The 22,944-nt window shown below is 40.8% G+C and overlaps 1 protein-coding gene across 3 annotated transcripts in view; it reads left to right on the plus strand.

The window, feature by feature from the left end:
* robo1 (roundabout, axon guidance receptor, homolog 1 (Drosophila)) overlaps window positions 1-22,944 on the plus strand; it is a 226,610-nt gene that overhangs the window by 12,002 nt on the left and 191,664 nt on the right. For all 3 annotated transcript variants that reach the window (XM_061046938.1, XM_061046934.1, XM_061046936.1), the window contains exon 2: window positions 11,042-11,166. In XM_061046938.1, coding sequence (XP_060902921.1) covers window positions 11,079-11,166 — 88 coding nt within the window. In that variant the 5' untranslated portion in view covers window positions 11,042-11,078. The remainder of the gene's footprint in view (window positions 1-11,041; window positions 11,167-22,944) is intronic.

Here is a 22,944-nt window from a genome sequence, read left to right on the forward strand (position 1 = left end):
GTCTGCATGTTAGCTTGTTAATGCAACAACAGTTTGCTAAAAGGTAACGAAGCTTACATTTGATGCTGTCATTGATCGTTCTAGCTTCATATCAACTATTTGTCCAGGCAATGTTAGTGAAGCTCTTTAACACCAAATACCAATAAAACTTTATTGACCATATAGATATATTTCACTTTTAACTGAAATACGAAGTCAAAACCCCCAGAATGATTCACTGGAGCGTATCAGATCTGACTTTATTGGCAAGCCAACATAGTTTGTCCATGTTCATCCCACTTTGGTTAAAGTTGGTTGAGTGATTATCTCTTTAGGTTTGGGGATGGTTGTCTTTGTTGTTAGAATACAAAAAGGTTCCCATAGTTAGAGATCTGCAATTCATCACACATTTTTTTCAGAACCATGGTTACACCAATATTGATTTAATTTCCAGTGTCTTCCCATGCATCTACATGGTTTGCACTTTCATATGTAGTATATGGAACCTTTCTTATTTACCCTCATACTAGATTCCATACAAGTAAAATTCCTACTATAAATAATGATAACCTCTGTACTTTCTCAATAACATATCCCTATGTAAAATGTTGTACATTGCAACAATGAATGTCAACAATTTCCCCTTTGGGATCCATCCATCTATCAACCCATCCATCCACCCATCCATCCATCCATCCATCCATCCATCCATCCATCCATCCATCCATCCATCCATCCATCTATCAACCCATCCATCCACCCATCCATCCATCCATCCATCCATCCATCCATCCATCCATCCACCCATCCATCCATCAACCCATCCATCCATCCATCCATCCATCATTATTTAATGTAATAGGGGCTGGATGTAGTATTCACTGGCTGTTGCTCTGATATGAATAAATGTGCATACTCATTTGATCACCTGAGAGTTACAGTTTTTCTCCTGCTCTGAGAATGTGCAGTACGACTCACTTTCACCATTTTTCTCCCTTGGATGTTATCTCTTCGGAGTGTTATTAAGTGTAATTCTTTAAATTTAACCCAAAAAAAAAAAAGACTCAGAGTTGTACTACAAATATATATTCAAGGTGTTTTATAATAGGAAAGTGTGCTGTTTTCTCTTGTAGAACATTGAGCAACAGATCTTTTTTATTCTCACTCCCCTTGCAGAATTACCTCGTTTCATCATGCTGCTTAGGCGACAACGAGGTTAACTTTAACTGTAAAGACAAATGATACAATATAGTTCACTACGCAGGCAATAAGAGGTATGTCAGATAACAAACGAGCAGAACATGTACTGCTGAAGAAACATTGGGAGCAAAATGTGCCTGTGGCCCAATTTGAAACAGATGCCTGCAGTCATGCTGTCTTCGGTCTGTCTCTGTGCTTCTGCATTCTGTTTATTCAGCTCCAGGCGTTCTTTGACAGCTGTGCAGAAATGAGCTCGTCAAAGTTAGAAATGTGCTCATGTAAAGTCAGAAACAGCCTTACACAACCACCACTGTGTCACTTCTTACAACGCGCAGCACCAGGGAGCTGCCTGCTGCAATCACACATCACACCCAATAGATGAATAAGCAAAACAAGCTGTGACTATGATCTGCACACAGATTGTAAAAGCAGCGGATGCCCAGACGTTCCATTCTGTCACATAAGCCCCTGTGGTAGCCGTACCTATTTATAAGATATCACAGAGAGCAGGAAATACATACAGGTATATGGGAGGCAGAGGGAGATTGCCAGCCACTGTCACTTACAGTGAATGAAACCTCTGCTATTCCTGTCCTCCACAAAGTGCATCTGAAACACACTATTAACTTTCCCATTGCTGATGTCACTTTTTATTGGCCCGTGGTTTCAGGTCTTTCTGAGTTGGCAGGCTCTGCTGCACTGCCTCCCAAAGCCAGATAAATGCCCGTGTCAGAGCACAGGAATACAGCAATGATGGAGATATTATTCTGAAGATTTAATTTGCCAGAGTGGCTTGGTAAAGTGCACCCTTATGGTGATTAATGCAAAAAGGCTACCGTGCTGTGCTGAGAGAAAATCATCCTGTGTGTAGCTTCTATTTGGGAGATCTTTTCGGTTTTATGAAGCGACATCTTTCAGCTGTATTGCGACAACATGGACATTTAAACACCCTTCACTGCGAATGTGTTTTAGTGTTCAGCATCAAACGTTTATGTTAGTGTTGGTTAGCCTCCAGTGCCTGAAATATAATGTTGAAATTGGGCAAGTAAGCCAGTCAACGTAAGATCTAGTATTTCAAAGTCAAATCAGACAAACAATGTCAACTATTTATTTTTTCTTCAACTTTTTGATAACTCTCTAATTTTAGGGTATCGGCTCAGTTTTAGTTACTTTATTGGGAAAGTAGAAAATATACCGGAACTTCTCTGATTGTAAGTAGGTTCAGGTTGAAATCAATGTTTATTAGGCTTGAAATTATATACTGTGTAAATGTATTTATTTGAAATGTATTTAATCAGGAAAAGCTGAATGAGATTAAGAATCTTTACACACTTAATGATTTTACTGATGACGATAGCGATGATGACGACGATGGTGATGGTTTTGTTTGATAATGACGATTGCATTATTTAGGATGGTTTTAATGCTGATTACAACTCTCAAGAACAACGGTCGATGTTGGGCTTTGCCTCTGTGCATTGCCTGTCAGCACCTGTGTGTCCGATCGGACTTAAAACTGTTTGTTTGCATTTACCGACGTTGTTTTCTCCTCTCTAGATCGTTGCTTGTGTTTTACTTATACTCTCTGATGTGCGTCGCTTTGGATAAAAGCGTCTACTTAATGAATAGTAGAATTTTATCCTCTCCAAGACAGGCAGCCGCACATTAACCGATTTACAGTCATAAAACTCACGGAGCAATTACAAACACAGATCAACATACCTCTATCAGGTGGTGGAAAGGTCAGCAAGCTTTATATCCATTTACATTTTTATATTAAGTGTGTTTGCGAGCCTGTTGGTAGAGTGGCCGTGCAGGTTTTATGTGAATCAAGATGACAGTGAAGTATCTATATGCAGGAGGAATGGAAAAGGTACCCTAAGAATAAAAACTGTGCAAGTGACTAAGTCTGAAAAAGCCCACCACTCTTCTTCCTCCTGCTGATGGTCGAGGTGAGATTGAGTAATGAGACGGACCAGTAGATAAAATGAGCTCCATCAATTAGGCCCACCCACACAGACATATTGGTTTATGTCAGATAATTTAGTTAAGGGTAATTCATTACAGCTATTATGAATGAGATATTATTAATGACAGGAGATGTGTGACAGTACCAAGAGGGTTTAAATCAGCCATCAAGAGACTGCCCTGCCGTTGCTTTGTGGGTAAAACGCGCTGCCTTTGTGTGGCCCACGAGGCTGTATGGCATTTAAACATGCGCTAGCAGCATTGTCCACGGGCAATTAACATTGCATAATCTACCTGCTTACAAAGCAACTTTTGTAATTAGAGTTATGATTGCAGCAAGATAATGACAACCATTGTTCAGCGGATAATGGCTGTAGCGCTGTTGGCAGTTGCTGCATTGTTTGTGCCGCAGACTTCTGACATATGGGACACAAAAAGACAGCAGCCAGGCTGACCGCCTTTGTTCCCAGTCGAGGACCCAATCATTGTTGACAAATTGCGCTGTGGGCCGTCCAAGTGATGCAGACCCCGGGAAAATGGTTCAGACACTTGAGAATGGGACTATAATGTAAAAACTTCAGCTATGTGGAAGCTCATGGACTGTGAATATGAGCTCAGACACACAATCTTTAGCTCCTCTAACAGCAAAAATACTGTTTCACAGGGAGGCTTTTCTTACTGGGAATCAGATTGTCTGCTTTGGCTTTAATGCTGTTTTTAACCCATATCATTAGAACTAAAGAAAACTGCTTGCAATCTTGTAGCTTAACATTCAAAAGCTCAGGATGCTCAAACGGATTAAAGCTGGATTCATATTTAATAAATGCCTGTTTGTCAATGCCTGTTGGCATTATAGGAAAATAGATCTATTAATGTGTATGAAACAGGCTTTCTGTTTTTTTTCAGCTGCTGAACTAGGTCTATACTCTGTCAGTACTTAACAGGGTGAGATGCTTGCATGTTAATACCACTTGGAAAAAAATACGAAGAACCATCAATCTGTCTTATGCAAAAATTGACTTGTCCTTTAAAAAGATGGCAGCGCATTTATTCAAATAAATTAAGGGTTGTCAGAGAGATAGCATCTTGGTAGCAGGCATTTAGGGCCTGTGGTGTCTGCGGCTGTGCAGTCAGTGGGGACAGGTCCATAGTGCAGACTGTGGACCAATCCATCACCGCCAGCGAGAGGGGCTGGGGGGGGGCGGTGGGGGGGGGCAAGCGCTTGGCTTCTCCCTCCAGGAAATAATCAGCTTTTAATTTATCACAGATCACATTCATGAGAAGACGGATCACTGTGCGGAGGCCTCATGTGACCCGAGCCATCTCCCCTCAGTCACGCTGTAGTGCTTTCGGTGCTGCTAATTTATTCTTATTTGGGTTTTTTTTTTGTTTTTTTACTCATGTCTCCATCATTTTTTTCATTTTTGGATGAGACACCCTTTACCCCTGTTGAACTAAAGCAATTTTTAACATTTATCTCAGAGAATATAACTCCAATCTAGGCCACATCAAACATTCAAAACATTTCTAGGGAACAGCATTCATTACACTACAAACAGAAGCGCTGAGCAGAAAGTGGGACAGTGAAACAGCATCTTTCCCTGTGGAATGGATGGAGCATATGCTATTATGTAAGTCAACTGCAGGGCGTCCTAATGGCTTCAGATTTGTTTCTGTTCCCTGTGTGCAGCCACTGTCTACACCGCGGCCCCCGCAGGAGAGAGGATGATTAGTAACACGACTTGCAGGAGCACCAGAGAAGTGATCTACGCTAAGGGGGAAGGACAGTTCAGCCACATGTCGTCCACCCTCCCCACCGATCACTTTCCAGGTCCCCGGCAGGTTAATCCTTTTATTGTAATGAAGTGAAGGGGCATAATGTACTGTCAATGCGAGATGCTTAATCCAGTGTTGGCATTTTTATGAGGCAGGGAGTAGCCATGGTGACATGGAGAACAGAGTGCTGGAGAGGCAGAGGAACTATCCATCACATGACATGACGCTGACATCGCACAACACAACAGAACACAAACTCACCTGATTTGTTTACCGGATTTTGTGTGTCTATGTTTCAAGACGTACTCAGTTTAGTTCCACTGCTTTCCAATAAACACGCTCTAAGGTCAAAACAGCAACCTGTCATTTCCGAGAATTTTTAAGGGTTACATTTGGCAAAATCAGTGTTAAAAGAGGTTTGGTATTGAAATTGAGCTGCACAAACTAGTTCCTAAGGCTTAGTTAGAGGCAATCTGAGAGTCCATCTGCCATCACCTGACTGTCTGTCTGTGGAAATGATGTAATTCCAGTGTAGCCAGCAGTTAGAGATTAAAAATATACGACTTTCAGCTAACTTTTCTGCTACTGCCTTGTTTACAGTCCAAACAGCAAACTGAGTAGTGACCATTACAGAGAGACTGTAATAATATATAATTGCCAGATGACCAGGATGTCTGTATGGTGCTCTCTATCTTTACTGTTCTTCTGAGCCAGATGTTACCTGATTGGTCAATATTACTCACAATATGAAAATATACATACAGAAACAAGAACACTTCCCATTCTAAAATCCAAACTGTGGAGTACAGATTCACCATTTTTTATTAAAAATCTTTACAAAGAGATTAAGTTATTAGTCAATTTCAACACCTGCTTAATAATTCTTAAACAACTGAAGTCACAGTGCACTGGTACACAGTATAAAGGGAAAAAGTCAGATGCTTTCTCAGCTTTATAAACTCATGAAGCAAATCATGACGCAAACATCAACACGGATTATTCCCAGTTGATTTTTCTCAAATTGGAAGGAAACTGAAAGGATTTAGTCCAGGGTCATTAAATATTTAGTTGATCCAAAGATTAACACAATATGCTCAAAATAAGATGCATATTAGTGAGATTAAATGGAGAGACCACACAATATTAGCAAAATGAGATATTTCTCATATAAATTCTTTCAGATGTAGCACAGATTAAAACACTTAGCTTTATGAATAATCAACAGCAATAAATTATCTGGCACCTTGGACTGTTAAATATGCCTCTATAGTGACTTCTGTTTTCATATAGAACCACAGAGTTAAACATAAGAACTTGCAAGCAAAAAAAGTAATACATTTAAATGGCACAACGGCAGTATTTGAAATATGCCGGCAATTACTTAGACGTTAGTATACCTATACGGTAGTGATGGATTTCCAAACAGCTGGAACCTTGTCCCACAGAGCTAATAATGCATCTTTGTCCTCATCTGAATCCCTTATTAAGAGAGTATATTGCAATAGATGAAACAATTTGCTACCTCATTGAACTGCAGCCAATGATTCATGGTATAGAGTGTTTAATCCCCTGTACCTGCTCCTGTTTGTTTGAATTCTCCAGCGCTGTGTTTTAAAAGACTCTTGAAACGTACAGAGGCACACATTAATGCAGTGTTCCAGAGTCTAAAACTTTGTAGTTGACACTGAACTTAAATTGCACAAAACTCTTGACTCTCTTGTGGGTGGGTGAGTACTAGTCGAGCATAAAAATGCAGTTTTGGCTGCATAGAACCTGAAGAGAAGTGTTTGTGTTTTAATGCAGCAGAGAAAAAAACACACAGAACAAATGGGCAACTTAAAAAAAGGAATTTCACTTTATAAGTATCATACAGACAGGGCCTTTTCATGGTGTGCCCAGCGATGAGAATAAAAATATCAATTACAGTTTGACAGGTTTTAAATAGCTTGTAGGTTGGGTCCATCAAATACTGACGTGAATGCCTCAAGAGCATTCAGAAAGAAAAAAGGATTGACACAAGACTTCATTATCAACAATTCTTGAGAAAACCTGATATTCTTGCGTGAGGGAAGAATACATTTTACATAAAGTATTTCATTAAAGTTTTCTTCAGCAGTGTTAATTTTCTATCTCAAATGATTAAGAATACAAAGGTTATAATGAGGTCACAATACCTCTAAATAATGTACTATGATACAACAGCAATGCAATAAATACATCCTGTAAGTTAATACTGTTCTTTCTTAATTAGGAAGTTTGATTTTATGATTATTGTTGAGGTGATAGTTAACAGTAAGTCGTACTGGCTACATGACCTTAATATTTGATTCTAAGTTTTTTGCAGGAAACATTAGACAGACCTCATTCTTATACAGTCCACAACAACACTATTGTACCACCAAAAATGTTAATTAAATCACCCAGAGACTGGACATTACATGCATCAAAAAAGCTGATTTTTATGGCCAAGAAGTTCTATCGGAATGCATCAGAACGTAAACTTGCGCTATAAGAAGTTGTCCTTTTGTGTAAATACTAGTTTGCATGTTTATACCCACTGTATTTGTATTCCTGTCTTCTTTGCTCCATCCTCATGTTTGAGCCTTTTCCTCCTCCTCACACCTAGTCTGCCAGTGTGAGAACGGGCAGTTTGATTCAAAAGCACAAAAGCGGGAGATGAAAGAGAAACAGATCAGGCAGTCAGGAGTAGAGGTGCCAGTCAGAGGTAATTTCAAGTTCATTCGTACTCTCAGAGGCCTTCAACTATCTTCCCTGAAGTTACCTTCAAAGTCGTCTTTTAAACACTTCACCTGAACTTTGTCCGGGTTCAAGCATACTGTAAGAACTGTTCATCTCATTAGTGCATCTGAGTAAAGTTATGTGTTCGTTCTTCCATGCTGACAATGATAAGTCATCCCCAGTAGCCTCATCTCTGTTGGGTTTTTAGTGCTTAGGTCATGTGGAAGTGTCAGGATGAGAAACCACAGGATTTGAATGACACCGCTTCGGTTTAATCCGGCATCAGAAAATCAATTTGTGGGCAGTGACTGTTCTGCTGATGGTTCCTGTCTTTTGTGGTAGTCGGTCACTGAGCCAGCAGCAATGCTTCTTGTCACTGCCCTGATTAATTGGCTTCAATCCATTCAGCAGTCATTGAGTCAGATAAAGAGAGACAATAAGGGCCTTTCATTCCTCTCGGACTGAATTGGTTGTGAATGCAGAGGAAGCCACCGAGACAAGTCTTGTAAAACATGCTCATTTCCTTTGACTTGAGAGAGGAATAGTCATTGATTGGGCTTTGATGCATCTTCGTGTAACATGTTTGCGGTTTTCTAGAAAAAGAGGGCTTGAATAAATCTTCTTTAATCACTAATCCGTCCATTCATTAATCAAATGGGACAGGGTGATGATCCTTTTGTGTTTAGGAGGCCATTTCAATGCCATATTTCCCCCATTCCCGAAACCGAAGACCCCTTGTGTGGTTGCTTGTCACAGCAATCTCCTGACTGGTAATTGGGTATTTATCAGATTGCCTGCAAGAGGATGATGCGGTGCTTATCTGACACAATTATCAAGAAAAATGAAGGAACCTAGTCCGCTGCTGCTCCAGGATACTGGCGTGCAACTGGTTCACATTCACCCTGTAGGATAAAAAACACTGGAATCTTCCGGTCTAACTACAGGGACTACTTTATCGGACTTTTTGCAGGGAATACGGTGCTATCATCAAATGCAAATGACGCAATTGTGCAAATAGAACACATAATTCTTCGGCTCTTCTTTGGCTCTGGAGCAATGAAAGGTTATGATAACACACCCTGCAACAATGAGCTCCGCATGGTTTAGACCTGACTGACATCTTTAAGAGGCTCTTCTAATTCTGGGAACATGAAATGCATATAAAAGGGGGGCAGGAGTGTCCACTGAGTACCCGGAGATAAGATGGGAGAGAAAGGTATGAGTGTAAATTAGTATGCCTGCGCCTTCTTCCTCGCCTTTCAAGAGAGTGGCAAGAGACGGAGACAAGAAAAGAAAGCGCCACTAAAATCCATTTAGTTATGTGAATTAAAAAGGAATGGAAGTTTGTCATATTTAACTTGTGATTGTGTAATGGGTGGATGAATAATGCCATGATACCTGGAACTCTTCATGGTAACATTTGTTCTAAGGAGAAAAAGAGGAAAAACATGAAATCGCTTGTCGCGTTAAGCAACAATAAAACATAGTGAAACAGAACCTGTTTCAAAATGTTATTTTTACTTCCCACTTCGGCTAAAATTAAATGGATTGGACCAACATGAGGGCGAAAACAAGTTACACCCACCCATCCTACATAGACTGTAAATAAAGGACAGAGAGAGGGGGCAGAATGGTTTTATAGAAAGGTATCACAGAAGAAGCCCAAGCACTGACTTCAGTGACATCACGGACTGGAGTGGCCTCAGGTGAGTCAGTGAGTGACTCCGTGAGGGCTCGAGATGGTAAAAAAAAAAAAAAACGAGTACTGGGACACACAATCCTCTCGCCTGGAAACAAGATGCACAATTATTTACAATTATTAATTATAAGACGAAAAGCCCACCTCCAGTTCATTCTTTTGTATTTCTTTCAGTAGTTAAGAGTTCAAATTTTTAAGAAAACTATCAAACTTAAAAAAAAAAAACACACAAAGCCACAAATGTGATATTAATAAGCTGAAAAGATATAAAGAAGGCAACATATTTTATTGTTTACTGCTTCAATATACAACATGAGTGGAAGATCACGTCTTACACAACACCAAGCTCGCAATGAACTCTGGGGAAGACCCACAGGAAAGTCTGTAATTTGTCTGTAAAGTGTGTAATTTGCCTTTGAAATTTTTCTATCAGAGCTCTCATGCACTTTGACAGAGCACAAGCACTCCCACACTTACTGGGAAAGCTCTTCAAAGTCTGTGAGTCTTAGAGTTGGGAGTTTCAGATTCAGCCATTCTGGAGTTTAGTGGTTCTCCAAGTCAAATAACAATAATAAGGTTGATTACCTTTAAATATATTGACAGGTAAGACATAGAAGGGAACATATATCGCATTTGACCCTATTAAAAAAATGGTTATTGAGAGCTTACATAGGTAGCTTCCCCTAGCTGTGAAACAAGTGGTATTGAGAGCTTAGGTAGCTTCCCCTAGCTAAGGTGTTTTCTCCTTTTCATGACCGCCTATTCACATCTTTACTGTCAAGAAATGATTTAATGATTCTTTTCATGATCTGAAAAGATGCAAGGCTTGAAGAGACTCAACCACTACTGCAGTGCCTTGGAAATTCCTGATAAAGCAGGTCCATCATATTTTAGCTGAAGCATATCCAATTTAAGAAGTGTGTCATGCCGGGGAAAAAGGGCCCCCAAAGAGAAAATCACACAGCGTAGCAGTGCAGAGAGAGAGAGAGAGAGAGAGAGAGAGAAGTGTGAACGAGAGAGAGAGATACCGAGAGAAAGACCAGGAGCGGTTGAAGCCGCCCGGGCTGCAGGATGTAATCAAACAAGGGTGAACAGGTTGTTCCACAGATGGCTGATCCAAGGAATCCTCCGATTTATTTCCATGCTACAGACGGTCCCTGTCACTGCCGTGCAGGTGATGTCAGCATGGCGGCATTGTCTTGCACACACCACTAAACTCTGACGCTTTTGTCTCACCCGTCTGAAATCAATTTGACACACACACAGGCATTTGTTCTGTGTGTGTGTGTGTTTGTTTGCGAACAAAAGGAAGGACTGAGTAAGAGTTTAGCATTGGAGAGAGTCGATTTTCAATCTTCTTAACATTCAAAGAATGAATCCTCTCGGGGTTTTAAATAATGGATTCAACTAACATCCTATTACAACATAAAGGAAGTCAATAGATAATTGTTAGCCATTTGCCATTAAAACCTGTTTTCTATTCACTATGCTGTAGTAGTGCTGTTAGAGGGGTGTTTAATGTATTGTGGTCATGCTTTGTAGAAATTGTTGTTTACTCTTGCACTCCGGCGTTTAATTATTCATTTGCACGATAAATTACATTTTCTTTTGTGTCCAAGTGAAGAGAAGAATATCCCTGCATCACAATAACACTTAAACACCTTTTACCTCTTTCTCCAGGTTGCCGCCTAGTGATGCCAGGACTGTGAGCATCATAATGCGTGGCACGTGGTCAGGGGCCACACCCCTCCTCATGATGGTTCTGCTCAGGCTGGCTCAGGCTGAAGAGGTTCCGGTAGTCCCAGGTAAGATTGACCGTATTTCTCTGCACTGGTTTGTCGTTGCATCAGTGGTGAACACTTCATGGTCCGCCTGTATCATCATTGTGTGTCTGTCAGTCTGATCTACTGTCCGACTCTTGCATGCTTGACACCTTTGAACTCGCTTTAATGATTTATTACCGCGATGAAACTGTGAAGCGCCACTACTTCGAGGAGCTACATCACCTTTGGGCACCAGGGCTGCAACATAGTTCATAAGCACACATCAGCAACTTTTCTCCTCTCCTGTTTAAGATTGTAAAAATAGATTATCTTAGACAACTGACCCCTTAGGAATCACAGCCTGTATTTTTAAAACAAATTGTGCATCCATTTCTGATTAGTTAAAGGATTCCTTTCAAGGTTGTACCCTTTGTCTGAGAAACAAATGCTGTGATATTCTCCTGGATATTCAGATAAGGATTTGAAAAACAGAACTATTTGACCGCAGGTAGGATATTTGTTAATATAGTTATGAGTATTGTTAAATCTAACTGTGATATCTTGCTGGCCAGACAGCAATCATGCCATATTAGTAAGAATGATTGCACTGGTGTCTGAAATCTGCATTTCTTTGTCCACATTTGAGTTGATGATGTACAAAAAATACATTTGAACAAAACCTTTACCTCATCCAATCATGATGCAGGCACGAGAAACTCTGTTGGGTTATCCTGTAGCTTAACCAGACGTGCAGGAATTCACTCTGAAGTCAGTGGTGTGGCAAAATCTAAGTATCCTAAACTTGACTCTTCTGCCTCTTGCAAACGAAGAACTTTTTTTCCAAGGAATCGTTGAGATCAATACTGACATGAGGAGGGTTTTTGTAAGGATTAGAGATTAGCTGTTTCTTTCGGTTCAGGTTACTGAGGCATTGAGTCTGAAATGTATTATTGAAGCACCCTGTGCTTCAATAATACATTCATGACTGAATTTAAGAGCTTTCAAACATCTCTAATTATAAAAAAGAGAACCTTGTAGTACAACCTTGTGGTACAGCAAGATCTCAATGTGTGTTCTTATGAAGGTGGAAATTGGTGGCAAGATAAACGTTTTTTTTTGCTCAAACACAATCTGCATTGATCCAGACTTTTCCACGTCCTTCAGCTCTTTCTTTGGTTTCAGTTGTTCTTGTGTTCCCACGGCTTTGTTGGACAATCTACAAAATGTGTTACAAGGAGTGAAGTCTCCCATCTCCTGCCCTGCTGAAGTGTCTCTCTGTCAGAGATAAGAGAAACACCTATAGGCTTTATTGTCACCACCATGTGACAGTCATCTCAGTTACACCGTGTTGATTTCTCCTCGTTCCCACCCAGTTCTCGTCAGACAGGGGGACAGGTCCAGTGCGGTCCTGCTTAGCAGACCATTTCACACTCGCTGCTCTCTGTTATCTACTTATTCTGGCTGCTTCGATTCATTCTATTGCCTTTCACCTCTCATTCATTTTCTTTAACCATGTTCACGTCAACCAACTTCTTTCTCTCCGTATTCTCTTCTGCCAACACAATCTAGGAAGCAATTTACTTGTCAAGTGTAGGGCAATGTGTGGCTCCCTATACTCTGATTTAATGGTGTGTGTGTGTGTGAGCATGTGTGTTTGAGCATGTGTGCGCAAGGGTGAGAGTTCCCTACCTTGGTAAAAAAAAAAAAGCTCTCAATCATATCCCTTTGACTGGCAGCATTAAGAGCTATTTTAAGATTGAATTCAGCACTTTGTGTAACTGACACTTCTGCTTAAAACTCTGATGGCGTCAGAGCTTTCTAACCAAAGGGCTTTCCTTATCATTTGTTGCCTACATCTCATATTCTGCTCTAGTTACAGCTGAGAAGAAAGAAAGGTGATACCCTCAAGAATTGCAGAATGACATCTCAACAAGTGTGTTGGAGTTTAAAAAAAAAAAAAAAAGATGATTAAAAGAAAAAAGATTTCATCTTATGTAAGACATCTGATGCCTCAAGCACGGTTTTCAGCTTCAGTGACAATTCACCCAAACCAGAGAGAGAGAGACAGAGAGAGAGCGAGAGAGATGTCACATCTAGGTTGTGAATTACACTTCCTGAAAAGTTACTGTCAGAAAAAAATCTATATGTAGGAAAGTCGGAAAATGCAAGGACAGTGTGTCTTCCTATCATTGTGTCTCATGAGAGAGAAATATAGACTTATCACTTTGATTTGATTTCTCTGCATACCCGCAGACTGAGAGCTCTTTTAATTTCTACCCTTAGCGTAAATACCTCCAGGTCCAAAAGCAATAGCTCCCTGTTCCCTTTTTCAACTGCATTTTCTTCATTTGGGTTTTTATAGGTACACAGTTAACACACTCAGGTTACTGAGTAATACGTTTGTATCCTGGCCATTTATGCACCTTATATATCCATTGCCAACACTTACGGGAGGGATTCAGTAAGAATGGATACGACAGCTAATATCCCCATTTATCAAGCTTATAATCGAAATGTATCTGAGAGCTGGGAGGAAATGGAACACATCTTACTAGTTTATCATGAAGTCATGTCTTTACAGATGTGATGCAACTTTCACCATTCATATCAAAGTCTCCCTCCTAGATCGAGCCATTGAGAGCACCTAATCCAGATTTAAAAATCAAAACAAAAAACACTCTCATCTCTGTGATGCATGTCAACCCATCCTAGTCTCAATATATGTGGCCAAAGTTTGTGTGTATGTGCTGTGCAGGGTCCTGTCCAGAGGGCTGGCCTGGGCCACCCTAGAAATGTGATTGACCACTCCAGGTGCAACCCCCCAAAAATCTTGTCAAATGTCATATTGCCATCATCTTGTGTTCTAAAAGTAGACATGTTTGGTGAGGTTAGAAAGGGTTAATAATTGATATTTATTTCAGTGAGCTTGTGCACACATCACCCTTCAGGCCACCCCTGTATAAGTCCGTGCTCCTGTTGGGCCACCCGGGTCAAAAAAGTCTGGACTGGTGCTGGGGTTTAGCTGCTGACAGCCGGGCACTGATTTAACCCCTTATTTAAATAATAAAAGCAATTTAAAATGTATGATTACATATTATATTACAGATCTTTTAAGTTTTAGGTCATACAAAGGTGGAAACGATGTTAGAATTCTCCCTGTGCTCCCTGAGTTAGGGTACACATAGGCTTGCAGGGTCACGATTAGAGTCATAGCATTCTTCATAGCAGTCATAACCTCCTCTCACTTTTTATTATGATTGGTATATGCAGATACCACACACATGCTTAGACACTTAAATCTGTCTCCAAGAAACCCAAGGTGGAATCGATGCAGGCTGTCTTTGTCTCACATACACAATAAGAGGCCCACATTGCCATGCACACACACGTGTCCTTCTCTCCCTCCTAGAGGCAGAGGTGAGGATGCTTACATTAGGCATACGTTTGGAATATGTAGCAGGTGGGGATTGCGTTATATGGTAGAGTGACCTTACATCCATTTGGGTGAACATTGGCTATTCCAATGAAGACTCTTGCGGAAGTGACTTTGCATTGCACATTCAGTTTTCCAGGTTTGATTTTCCACTGGAGTATAAACACCGAGCGGTACTCATGGATAAGCAGCTTCTCCTCCTACATATCACGAGTCACAGATATCAGGTGGGAGCGATGGGCCCTGAGCTGAACTGTGGGTTTTACCTCTTCTCTTTTACTGTTAAGTATTCAGCTCGCACACCACCCTGAGGGTGATTAAATATGTGGTTAATACAGCACCATGAGAGTATTGAATTACACAAGAGCCATGCTGACCTTTTTAAATTACAGAACCAATTGTGCAAGACGGCAGAGAAAGTTTATAACAGGTGCTGCCAAGATGGAGCCCCAAGGAGAATAGATCTGCCGCCGCCGTCCTGCTGACGCGCTCCTTATTAGTGTTCTGCACTATAAGCACCCTGTTTGACACCCGCACTTCCCTCTCATTCTCTCATTTTGTCTGTTATTGGATGCGAAAGTCTTTGTCTCTCTGTCTCGGTGTACAAACAGCCATTCGATCGTCTCTCACACGCCCACACACATATTTAATTTGACATTTCATTTCACCGTTGATGAGACACGTATCACTCCTGACACCCGCAGCACTCCATAAATCTTGATCACTGGCCTTTTTCTCCCATGCATCCTAGTCAGCATATTGGCTCGGCTGATATCTGAAGGTCGTTTCTGATGCCTGATCTAATTTGAAGCTAAAGCCAGAAAAATGAAGCAGTCTACTCTGGCAGCAGTTGCATGACTCCATGGAGTTGCAGCCATTTTTCAGCTGCGACTGTTCTCATCTTCAATCCCCATCCAGAGAATTCCAAACCTGACTGGCAGTGATACAACAATCTCCACTTGGCAAAGGGCAGACAAAAGCTTTTTACCAATGAAAAAAGTCCAAATAAAATATTCAGACACAAGAAACATTTTTCTTTCTATCCTTGCCAACTTTGAGGAGTGATTCCTGATTGCTTTATGCAGCACTCTGCGAAATGTTCTGTAATTATATACAAATGAAATATCCTCCTTTCACCAGTGTGTTTTATTCTCCTTTCTCAAGGGAGATTTAACCATCACTGGAGAAGTAGATGGATGGAAGATTTAGCTTTCCATATAATGAAAGTCTTGCGACAGACTGTTATTTTGCAGAACAATACAATTTAGTGGCACCATTCATTCCATTAAGACATATTAAAAAGCTTTGTCAAAAAGGCTCAAATACTCTCAAACTTGGTTTCCTCTGAACACTGCCCGCACTGATTTCTCACAGCGAACCAATCAGACTCTGCCAGGGGAAATTATCCAAGTTGTGACTCCATGCATTTATTCTTTCTTATCCTAAAAGAACTGATTCTATTGAGCATTGAAGGTTGTTGTTTGTTGTGCTCAGTTCAAGCTACTTCAACACCCCTAAGTAGGATATATGGATGTATTTGTGTTAAATGGAATCAAAAGAAGGCGTGTTGGTGCGATTGCAGACTCATTACTGAGGCGTGTACGGAAATGGCTTGAACAAGTGTCAGGAAATGTCTGGTGTTTCTTTGTGACTGCATATGACCTACACCTACGCTGTTAGCTAATGTGAACATTTTATGCAGGGCAAATGACTGTAATCCAAAGGCCTGACAGTAGTAAAGTTGTTTTCCATCACTCCTTATAGGATGGAATTTATTTGCTTTTGAGATAGTATGTTGGATGAGTTTGTTGTTTTCCTAGCAGGTTGAAGGATTAGAATATTACTTGACTTTTTAAGTAGACAATCTGAACATTTCTTTTAATGGATCTGCATTATAGTTCTCCTAAGGATAAATACTCATAACTTTTGTGATCCATAAACGTCTCCTTGTTTCCTTTATATAGGCATGAAATTACCACTTGGTGTTTTGTCTTTGACAGTAAAGAAGTCCTTCTGAACACTTAACAGGGAACAATGTGGTTCCTGGACAGCCGAGTCACCTGTTATCTCGGATACAATACATGAAGAACTCAATACTTAAGCCTATTGCTCTCATCTCTGAGCTAAAGTCTATTAATTATAAAGTTTTACAAACTCCGAACTACATATGGTTACATCCAATTATGTATATCACTGACACTGATATCTGTCTTTTGAAAGCAGTTCTTACAATGGCATGTTGTCAGCTTGTAGTCCGAATTTTAATTCCTGAATACAAGCTACATTCCGCCACCAGGGGCCTCTCAATCAAAACATCTAGAAAAGATGATGTCGAGGCTGGCAGGGAATCATGGGAGCGATTCCCTCTACTACTCCGCCACCACCCTCGATAGCAAAACAATCTGAGTTGACTGTGTAGTCCAGACCCCCAGACTAGTTACAGTTTCTGCTTTCCTATAGCGGTCTTTGACATAACATCCAGTGTTTCCATGGCAATGATAAATATGTCGTGTCCGTCATGTTGTGCCTGGCGTGTCTGGCGGCCGCCACGAAAGACACGTCCCATTGAAACTCTAAAATTAAGTTAATTTTTGGCTTTGATAACTGTTGGAAATATTTCAGGTCATGTAAGTACTCAACATAAAAAAAAAATATAACATAGGTTTAGTCAGTCTTTAATTAATTTAGATATTTTAGTGTAAAAAATATACATTTTACACCTTTAACCGTTCTTTGACTGATACAGTACATTTTTATAATAAATATAAAAGTAATAGTAAATATATTCTCTTCGTTTTTTGCTTTCCTGTTTCCGAGAAAGACTCCAGTGATTTATTTTGGAAACACTAGATCTGTCTGCTGTCTTTGTTTCTTTCTAAAAATAATAGGTAAGCTTATTGTTTAAAGTGTCTGACAATATTGGTGTGTCCTGAGGCACAGAGCCCGGTGCTTATCATCCTCTCTCTCTCTCTCCATCCGGACACCTTTTAATTACAGAGCGGGGCACATGCCACTGTTTCCTCATCACACTCCCTCTGCCCTCAGGCCATCATTTAATGATGAGGAAATCTGCTCCAGGAGGAGCAGGACATTTGTTTTATTGTTATTCTCTTCCTTTTGATTGTCTGGGTCTTTCTTTTTTGTCATGGAGGTGTGTGTTTGTGTGTGTTAGTGGGGTTGGTCTTTGTGTACAGCCACTGCCAGCTTTGTTTCTGTTTTTCTTTCATGTTTTGCTCCCGGGCTTGAAATTTGATGTCCTGGGCTCTTGAGTGTGCTATTTCTTTATGCTTCACCTTCAGGAAACAGCTTCACATGCATCCATCGTGACTTCACCTTGAACCTCAGCTCAGTGCTGTTTACAGCTGGATCTATAACCCAGTTAGTGCAAGGAGGAAGGAGAGATTTAGGGAAGGTCATACTTCCTATAAGGAACCGAAAGACAAAACACAACTCTTAAAACACATTAAAGGGAACGCTTATTAGACTGAACCAAACTTTGATAATTGCAGACACTTTGAGCCCACAAGTGTGTGCAACAGTTTCAGCTAGATCAACAGAAAATGCTGTTTCTTTAATGTCATCATAAAATATGCTGACTGACTAATTTGGAAGTCATTACCACCCACATATGCATCGACAACCTCTCAGGAATTCTAACTTCAATGAGAAAAGCTGATTTTAAGCTTTTCTTATTCTAATTCGGAGCATGTTTCAGCAGCAATAAGTTTTTCTTAATTCAGTATTCATATGTGAGTGGTTTGAATCATCCTTTTATTAATACAATAATGCATTCCAATGTTTGAAATAATAAAGAATGAAAATGAAAATTGCTGCCGTCACTTTTGAATCTAATCAAAGCAATAAGGGAACAGATAATACAATAAGACAGCTGGCCAGTTTTTCACATGCAGCTTCTTTATGCCTCTTCCCTCCCTCCCTCCCTCTGTCTGTGTGTGTGTGTGTGCGTGCGTTTGTGTGTGTGTGTGTACACTTGTATACATGCGTGAAGCAGTGTGCTGTGCATGCTGCAGTTTATTGATTTCCTCAGAGACATGACACAGGAACCTCTGCATCTTTTTACTCAGCTCCCCAATCTTGTCCCCCCCCCCCCATCCCCCACCCCCCCAACAAACACACAAACTCAAACACACGTCCCAGCAGCCACTGCTCCACATCCTCGGAGCCACAACATCCCTCTCGCGGGGGTTTAGTGCTGTGGGACTCCAGGTGAGTGTCATCTCACAAATGAATTTCAGCTCACATCCCGCTCTCCATTAAAGAAGCTGTTTGTGCTCCTGCAGCAGCGTGCAGCACTCTCTCTCCCCTGCAGCTGTTTGCGCTCTCACACACAAGTGCTCTTCATTTATACCTAAGATCGCTCTGCCTACCTGCATCTCATGCAAACCACAGAAACGCTAATCCTTTGTCAGAATATTTACTTTATTGATGTTCTTTTGTTCGTTCGTTTGAATGGATAATAAGATCTTCATTTTGCCCTCAGGACATTTGATGTTGTGAAGATTTTGCCTAATCACTGGAGGCGTGCTTGCTCTCAGATTGCAGCAGCTGCTCTCCAGGCTACACAACCCAGGGCCAAAATGTAGTTTCGGCTTACAAACCAAAACAGCAATATGAAACACACATTACATTTCATATTTGTTGTCTTTCATTGTCCGGTTATGTGCCCTGACCTACATGAAGTTTTACTAAGGCGGTGTAACTTCTGCATCCACCTCATCTTTTCTATAGTGGTCAAAAAGGGCTGAAGTGCTACAAGATCCTAAACGATACTGATTGGGAGAAACAGAAATTCTTAAAAAAAATACATATCAAAAACACATAACGCAAGGATTAAAAAATGCTTAAATAATTCTACAAATACATAAACTGGGAAAAGTCACTAAACACAAACAAAGGAAACTATGCAACAACAAAAAACTGCACATCCAGACAACCAAGTCTGCCAGGATTTGCAACGTCTGGCTCCTGGCATCCCTGGCCTGACACATTCAAACCCCGAGCTCATGCATCCAAAGATGGATGGCTGCTGACTGATGCCCAACCTCCCTGTTGGTCCTATCCAATCCCACTTTGTCTTTGCCATCCTCAGAATCATTGTTATGGTAGTCACTTTGACTCTTCTGGATTTGTAACATTGATCCCTTTGGTCAAATCCGCCCTCATATCCCGTGTAAAGTCACACTGCCACTTCTCTCTCTCTCTCTCTCTCTCTCTCTCTGTTCTCTTGAAAATAGAGCTGCTGCTCTTAGCGCTGCCCCCTTTAGGCCTGGATGATTTCTTATTTTAGGACTGGAAATGAAGCTTTTTTCTGATACATTTTTTTTGACTGTGCCTTTGTCATTCATTTGCAGTAAATGTATATATGCTTTTTGGTTCACTCATATCAGAATTGAAGTTGAAGGCAGTCTCAGCAAAAAGGCATTGTCTATTCTCACACAGGCAGGAGCCATGGCATTCTGCTTTCACATGAGATGAGGAGCTCAACAGGCCTCCGTCTGCACAAACTGTTGATTTGGATTCTGGACTCAGCTGTGTAGATTGGGCATACTGAGGGACTAGCAGACAAAGTGAGCAACATCCGTGATTGGAAATCTATCCGTCTACGTGCTCCGCAGGACAATGACCAACTCGCTTTGTCTCCACAGAAATCACATACAGAAATTTCCAGACATATTGGTTGATTTTTCTTTTTCTGTAGGAAGAAGGCAATTTTGGCCAATCAGTCCTAATCTGTGTTCACCCTCATTTATGTCCATCTGTATATGTAAAGCAGAATAGATTTGTTAGCATATTGCGGTGTGAGAAGTTTATAGATTGAAGGGAAAGAACAGTTGGATGCAAATCCCCTCAGAAAGTCACTTTTCTATCTTGATGTTCCATTGAATTTGAGCTTAAAAGCCTCTGCAGGGCCGCTGGGTATTCTGTGCATGTTGTATAAATGGCCTTTGTAACGCTCTGAATTGTGAGCTCAATTTCCCATGCACGCTCATCTCTTCCCTTTCCCATTTGAGACAAGATATTGGAGATGATCCCCCCTATTCTGGCAAGTGGCCGTTTTTAATGGAAGCTATTTCAGCTCTTTCATTTGTCAATCAGTCTGAAGAGTCAGTCTCCAACGGCGGCTCAATGTGAGCCAGTAATTGTCAGCGTCCCCTTCTGCCCAACGCGCAGCCCGACGTTTTGCATGTGAAAGGATCCTGAAAGAAGACTTGAGCGCTGAATTAATACCCAAACCGCCTTTTGTCTCCATCACTTTGGCTTCTGCTGCCACGAGACACTGAGGCGCAGACGTGCAGACAATCGATGAGGAAGGGGAGAGGAGGAAGGAGGGTCTGGTAATTTTCTTGAGCCTCTGTCTAAGTGAAAACTTTAACATCCAGCTCAGAGGGCTGATAAATAAACCTGTAGGTAATTCAGTTTTAATCTATGGAAAAGACAGGCTGATTTATATCATACATGCTTTTGTTTGGTGAAGATTGTAACTGACTGGAAAAACATTTTTTGAAGGAACTCAAGCTAAGCTTTATCATTTGACACTTTTATTTTTATAGCACATTTTATCAACAAGACAATTCAAAGTGCTTCACACATGCCATCAACATTACTAATATTGATGCCACTGTGTTGCATTAGGGTAAGGGCTATTGATAATTCTACAATTCACTTAGCAGACGCTTTTATCCAAAGCGACGTACATCAGAGAGTAAGAACAACACAAGCAAGGATCTAGAAAAAAGGGAACAATGTCAGTAAGAGCAAACGATCAGCTTTGAGTCCGATTGGACACACAGGTGCTGACAGGCATTGCACAGAAGCAAAGCACAACATTGACGGCAGTTCTTGAGAGCTCTAATCAGTATAGAAACCATCTTATAAGTCGTCGTTATCAAACAAAAACCATCATCATCATCAATAATATGGAGACCATCATCATTAAGTTAGTAGGTATTCATGAAAGAGCTGGGTCTTTAGCTTTTTCTTAAAGGTGCAGAGGGACTCTGCAGATCGAATGGAGTTTGGAAGTTCATTCCACCACCGGGGGGCGACAGAGGAGATAAAAAGGTCAGATGACATTTCCTATTGGCTCAAACTTGTCAAAGTAAAAAATTTGAAAACTTCTAAGGGGGCAGGAAAGTTTTAAAGAGTGTGTTTGTGTGAATGCACTGAAATACATTGAGCAAGAAGCCCAGCTGTGTGTAGAGACTTCCCAACACTGTTGTGTAAGTCAAAATGTCTTACCTGTGTTTGTGATATGAAATATTAATGTGCGTTGTGCTTCTAAGGCAGAAGGTCAGGTGCCTGGAGAGAATGTGGATGTAGTTTTAAGGAAGCTTTAAAGTCGGGCGCAGGATGTGGTAACTTCACTTGTAATGTCACTTTATTTTAACACTTCATGTCTAATGAGGGATCATTTTGCAGCAGGTTTTGCACTAAAAGTTTGGCTGCATGTTAGCATCAGCATTCCATCCACAGCTTCGCGTACGGTCCTAGTTTCCTATTTAGAGAAAGGATATCCAGGCTATGATTCTACAGACCGGTAGATAGTCGTCTGTCAGGCAGCCCTTGCACCTGTTGTGTTTTTAGGAAATGAAACGCTGCTATTTTATGAGTTTCCTCTTATCTCCTCTTAATGTTGTTTTCCCACCTGCACCCTCGTAATCTCCGCAGGCATTCATAGCTCAGTTCCAACAAACCGTCGTCTACTGCACACAAACAGATTTGGATAAGAAATGTTAGGGGGACGTTTGGCGATAGGAGTTCTGTCTAGACTTTAGGAATTTTTCCTGTTCTGATATAATAGCATGTGAGAAGAAAGATTAGAAAAGGAAATGGCCTGCCTCAGCTGCAAAGTGAGTTATCGCTCACACCTAGCAAAAGTTTTTTGGCTTATTGTCTTGCCGTCTTTTAAGACTCCCATCACTCTGTAAACTCTCGTATGGACATCAAAACATTATACTTTACTTTCAGGCACACAGACCAGGTGCTCTTAACACAAGCAGCGTTCCTGTTTGACGACCTATAATAGATCTCTCTGTACAAAGTCCCCTCACTAACGATTATGTCCAGGTAATAAGCCTGATATACAGCCCCATTTACCTAATGTTTACGGCAGCCATACACAGCTTTAATTAACCAAAGAGTGGCCCCTGTTGCTCCTGAACGGCCTCTACCGATCGATTATTTCTATTTAGAAACACACACTTGACCATAAAAGACAAATAGAAAATGACTTTAAAGAAGCAAAGTCTGAAAAACACGAGATTGACTTGCTGTCAGCACAAACTACCACCGAGGAAATGGTGTACACACAAAGACAGTGGGGGATTCATTTGGAACAAAAAGCTGGTGGCAGATCCTCTTTCCCT

This window comes from Labrus mixtus, chromosome 9 (assembly GCF_963584025.1).
Source record: "Labrus mixtus chromosome 9, fLabMix1.1, whole genome shotgun sequence".
Lineage (NCBI taxonomy): Eukaryota > Metazoa > Chordata > Actinopteri > Labriformes > Labridae > Labrus > Labrus mixtus.